Genomic DNA, 5190 nt, shown 5'->3' on the forward strand with positions numbered 1-5190 from the left:
TTGCTGCCTTTCTTGCTCCTTGGGTGTGTTTGTGCTTTGCTTCCTTGCAGTTAGGGTCTTCCTCTTTGGGAATGAGACAATTTCCCAGATGTCTGTCCGTTTCACTTCCTTCGGCGTTGGCGGGTGAAGGGGGTCTATGATCTCCTTGTCTATTTCATTAAATCTCCCTAGAGTGTGGCCTATTCTACTGCAACCAACACACATGATTCCCTCCCCTTCATAAATTACTTTTGTTTATGACTCCCAATGACTACCTCTGTTTTGACTGGTACTTCAATTGGCACTTAGATGCAAATACATGCATATCGCCCCCTGAGTGTAGCCGATGTGCAAATGTCGATCTTAAGTAGGGCCCCCAATATTTGTCCAACCTTTTCTAATATGTTTTTATCATAGAATTATGTTGGCAGTTGGGGTAGTCTAGCCCATATGGTTGTGTGGGTTAGCATGGATTATTGGGGGACGAAATTTGGTTCCCACCTTTTGACTGATAAAAAATTCCCTGCAACAAACCATGGCCCTTCATGTAGGATTTTGTGCATACTATGCACTTGACTTATTTTTACAATGTGGTAATCTCATTCTAGATCTATTAGTGTGAGAGGTTCAGCCAGCTTCCAGGTGTCTGTTAATTTGCTCTTTAGGTAGGTGTGCGTTAGTCGTTTCCCAAAGACTTTGATGATTACAGACAAGCACCATGGTTGGTACAATCTTCGTTTTTCGTCTTCGGTTAGGGTGATTGTATCGTTGCTACTCTCACTTCCTTCTTCCATGTTTGTATGTTCCTAGGAACTTCATAGATTTGACTTAGGTCATTTTCCTTGTCAATCAGTGCTTCTTTAAAGGACTGAAATCTTTGATTGTCTTCCACCACGGGGCTAGGTGAATCTGGTGGTTCCGGTGGGTCAGGGGGGTGGTTCTGTGTACGTGGGGTAGATTTGGCCATATTCTAGAAAGAGTTTTTCAAATTTGTTTCAAGCACCATGTGTTAGTTGTGGTAAAACTTAGTTAGTGCTTAGCATAAACGGAGTTATTAGGATTTCAATTTTATGAGTTTTAAACTTTATAATAATTATTTTAAGTAATAATAATAAGATTTCAAATTTAATATCTATACATATTTGATGTATTTATTAACACTAGTTTATTGACACATGTGTTGCACGTGATTATCAATTCCAAAAATATATGTTATAGTAAATAGTATTGCTTATTTAAGCGAAGATTTGAATAATACGCTTAGCAAAAAATAATATTGCAGATTCTTTTGTGAATATTCAATGTGGATCGTCATATATATCTCTTATTCACGCAAACATATGAACATGGTCAATGAAAAATTTTATTAGTTAAATGCAATAATGTATATATTTATTTCAATTTGATGAGGTTCAATCATGAGCCCCCGGCTAGAAAGATCGGGAGGGTTAGTGTCCTCTTAAGAAGGAATACCCAACTTCTGGGGTCAGCTTCGATCACGAGGAGAGAAGAGCAGACCATAGTCTTATCTCACTAATATTACCCTATAGACAATATTTGCTTTGTATTTTTCTTGTCATCTAACCAGATGTTTAGATAAGAAAACTCGAAACATTTTAAAATAATTATTTTGAAGTTAGAAGATCTTGTTAACTTGATAATACATTTGTGACATATAATACTTTAATTTAAATACAAATATCTACCCAAATATAAATATATATCTGCATTAATGAAAATATTTATCTAATAAAATTAACTATTAAATAAATAATAAAAAGTAAACTAATATAAACTTCAACTGGCGTTATTAGTAGTCATTTGAACTTTTCTTCGTCTAAAATACTAAAATATTAAGAAATAGTAAATAAGTAAAACAAAAAGGCAATGTTTATATAGTAATAACTATTTTGAAGCAAACTTCACGAAAGCCTAGATCACATAAGTACATTGATAAATAAAGTCATTCTTTTGTTTTGAGCATCAAAAACAAATTGTGACAATTCTCTAAATTTTGGAAAAGATATTCAGAAGCATATATCTACATCACAAGAGAAATTATTAACAAACAAATGAATTTAGGCTACATCATGTTAACTTCATATATTTGAACATTACATACTAATGTATATATTAAGCAAAAAAATAATTATTATATCATCAATATTATTTTCCTCAAGTACTCGAGGTTATGGAATATACCCTCTTAGGATAGAACGACTTACTTCATCAGAATAGTGGTACCTCATATTCCGCTAAACTTCAAACTCACTCAAATATAATAAATCACACAAAAATTTTAAAATGCAAGAAGAAGAAGAGTAGAAGATTAAAAAAATTGTGGTTGAAAAATGAGAGGAAACCCCTCTATTTATAGTCAACAAAGGGTAGTATGAACAAATGTTTTTTGTGTCTTATCTGAAAAGTCATGATCATTTCGAGAAGTCACAACCCTTTGGAAAAGTCGCAACTTATTGAAAAAGTCACAATTCTTTGAAAAAGTCACAACTTATTGAAAAGTCACAACTCATCGAAAAATCACAACCCTTTGAAAAGAGTCGCAACTTATCGAAAACGTCACAACCCATCGAAAAAATCACAACCTAAGTTAGAAATATTATAGTATTTTAACATTTAAATTAGAAGTTCATGCTTTTAAGGTAATATAGATAAATATATTATTTGAACAAAATCTATAGAATTTGGCCGAAACCCGCATGCGAACAGCCTTAATTATTGTATCTGCCAATCAGTTGCAATTAGCAATAGTTAGTTTGGCAGTTAGCTAGTTTGTTAATAATTAGCAATAGCTAGTTTGGCAGTTTGCTAGTTTGTTAATAATTATCAATAGCTAGTTTGGCAGCTATATTAATAATTATGCTGCTATAGAACTGAACGAGTGGTAGTTGAGCGGATTGTGTTAAATTTGTGAGTGTTATAATAAGTTAAGACGCAACATCCAATCCAACCTAAAGTTACTTGGGTCAAAATGAATTAGATAATGAGTTATATAACAGATAAAGGAGTAAAGCCCAACCCAATTCAGTTTTTACTAATCTTAATTATTTTATTTATTTTTTAAAACTATTTTAGTATCTAATAAAATTATATTTTTATATTATGACTATATTTAACATATCAAATTGAAAAAAAAAAAGTTCTAAAAAAATAGTTTGACGTGATTTCTCACAAGCCAATTTGAATTACATATCAACCCAACTTATGATAGGTTGAAATGGATTGAGGTAATAAATGAACGGATCAACAATCCGTCCAAACTTAAACGAATTTAACGGGTTAAGTTTAATTTTGCCACCCCTACAGAGAAGGTCGAACGATATTACAACCACATGCTCACAAGTTTAATTGGTAATATCACTAATTGAGTATTTACATTACTCTATCGAATGTCATATAATTAGTTAAAACAATATTTCTTATCAAATAGGAGTAGAACTTTATTTACAACACTATTAGTTGTTTTAATGTTGGAGTAATTGTTTATATCAATTTATGTGAGAATTTAATTGTACAGAAATCATAACCATTAGATTTTGATTTTTAAATATTTTAATCTATAAGCATCTTGCTAATGAAATTTGTAATTAAATTCATTTTCTCTCTATAATATTTTTCATCAAATGAGGTATGCGAAATCATAATGCGCAAAGCGTATACACTGAAACTAGTTTAATTAAAAGAGAGATGTCAAATTTAATTAAAAGTGAATTATTTTTATTAGAAGTTACAACATCTCTTCTACCTTTGGATGGTTTTGTTTCTAGTTGTAGCAATCAGGATTAGGTTCAATTGGCATAAAGGTAATGAAGTGACATAGATCAGGAAGTTTTACAGCTTTTGCATAGTTCACAATGTTCACAGAGCCAGATCTCTCTAGATGACTGATGCAAATGCAAAGAGTTTTGCGGTCTGATTCTGAGGCAGCAGCTATTTTAGCCAAACTTTGCAATCCAACACAACAGTTTTGACTAGGTTTTGCATCTTTACCTAGTGCAAAACCTGAACAAGGTTTTACCAAGGGTATAACATCTTTCTCACACTGAACAACTCCATTTGTTTGGCCTAACATTAGAGCAAGAGCAAACAAAGTTAAAAGAATTTTTGCCATTTTTTGATGAATTCTTGGAGATGTATGAATGACTATTGTAGAAACTCTATTTATAGAGTTGAGTATTCTAAGTATTTTGAATTTAACATTTTTTAAAAAATTAATTAAAATAAATATCAACATTTGCATTATATAATTTTGCCTCTCAACTTCTCAATTAATCACTAATTTTAACCTTTAACAATTAATTAAAAAAAGTATAACACTATAGCGCCTAGTCAGTGCCACAATTAATCTCACATTTTTTAATTTTTATTTATCAATTAATAATTTATATATATATTTATTCTATATATAATAAGCCACAATGCAACTATCATTGTAACTATCTTGTTAGCTTTCAACCAAAAGCTAATAAGATTTTTAGTTACATATTTATTATTTAGTTAATTAATAAATATGTCATTTCTATATATATTTTTCTATTACTATATATAATAAGTGGGAATATCTACTATTTAGCACATGACAAGTGTTACATGTGCTTAGATAGTGTTGTACATTCTTCTTTTATGGTTGTACCTTTAAATTTATATTATTGGACAATTTAACACCATTAATCACAATAATTAATAACTTAAAACATTTTTAAAAAAATATGAAAATTTGGATGACTCTCCAAATTTTATTTGTGTCACATAAATTGAGACAACAAAAATAACATATATTGGGTCCATTTTAATTTATTTGTCTTTTTTTTTGTCTTTTTTATATTTAAAAATTGCGTATAAATACTATAAATCATGATAATTGACAACATAAAATATGTTTTGAAAAAAATACAAAAAATTCCACTGATTCTTCAAGTGAATCTATCGTAAAAATACTATAAATCATGATAATTGACAACATAAAATATTTCAAAAATAAATACATATAAAAAAATTCTATTGATTCTTGAAATTAATCTATCGTTACAAATTATGTATAAAATATAATAAATCGTGATAATTGATAACTTAAAATATTTATTAAAAAAACACAAAAAAAAATAAAATTGACTGATTCTTATAATTAATCTATCAATGTCACATAAAATGAGACAAAAGTAGTAATATGTATTATTTAATGTGAAATTATTG

At 29.5% G+C, this 5190-nt stretch overlaps 1 protein-coding gene across 1 annotated transcript; it reads right to left on the reverse strand.

Annotated features, from left to right (window-relative positions):
• Nucleotides 1-3760: 3760 nt before the first annotated feature.
• Nucleotides 3761-4108, reverse strand: LOC125839013 (non-specific lipid-transfer protein C, cotyledon-specific isoform-like). The gene has a single exon (XM_049518009.1). The coding sequence runs from the start codon at nucleotides 4106-4108 to the stop codon at nucleotides 3761-3763; it is 348 nt and encodes a 115-aa protein (XP_049373966.1).
• Nucleotides 4109-5190: the final 1082 nt, after the last annotated feature.

This window comes from Solanum verrucosum, unplaced genomic scaffold, assembly GCF_900185275.1.
Source record: "Solanum verrucosum unplaced genomic scaffold, falcon-dt-bn FXZP01000163.1, whole genome shotgun sequence".
Classification (NCBI taxonomy): domain Eukaryota; kingdom Viridiplantae; phylum Streptophyta; class Magnoliopsida; order Solanales; family Solanaceae; genus Solanum; species Solanum verrucosum.

What these genes read in the sequence shown, in the direction of transcription:
- LOC125839013 (XM_049518009.1), bottom strand. Translation starts at nt 4,108, where the DNA reads ATGGCAAAAATTCTTTTAACTTTGTTTGCTCTTGCTCTAATGTTAGGC.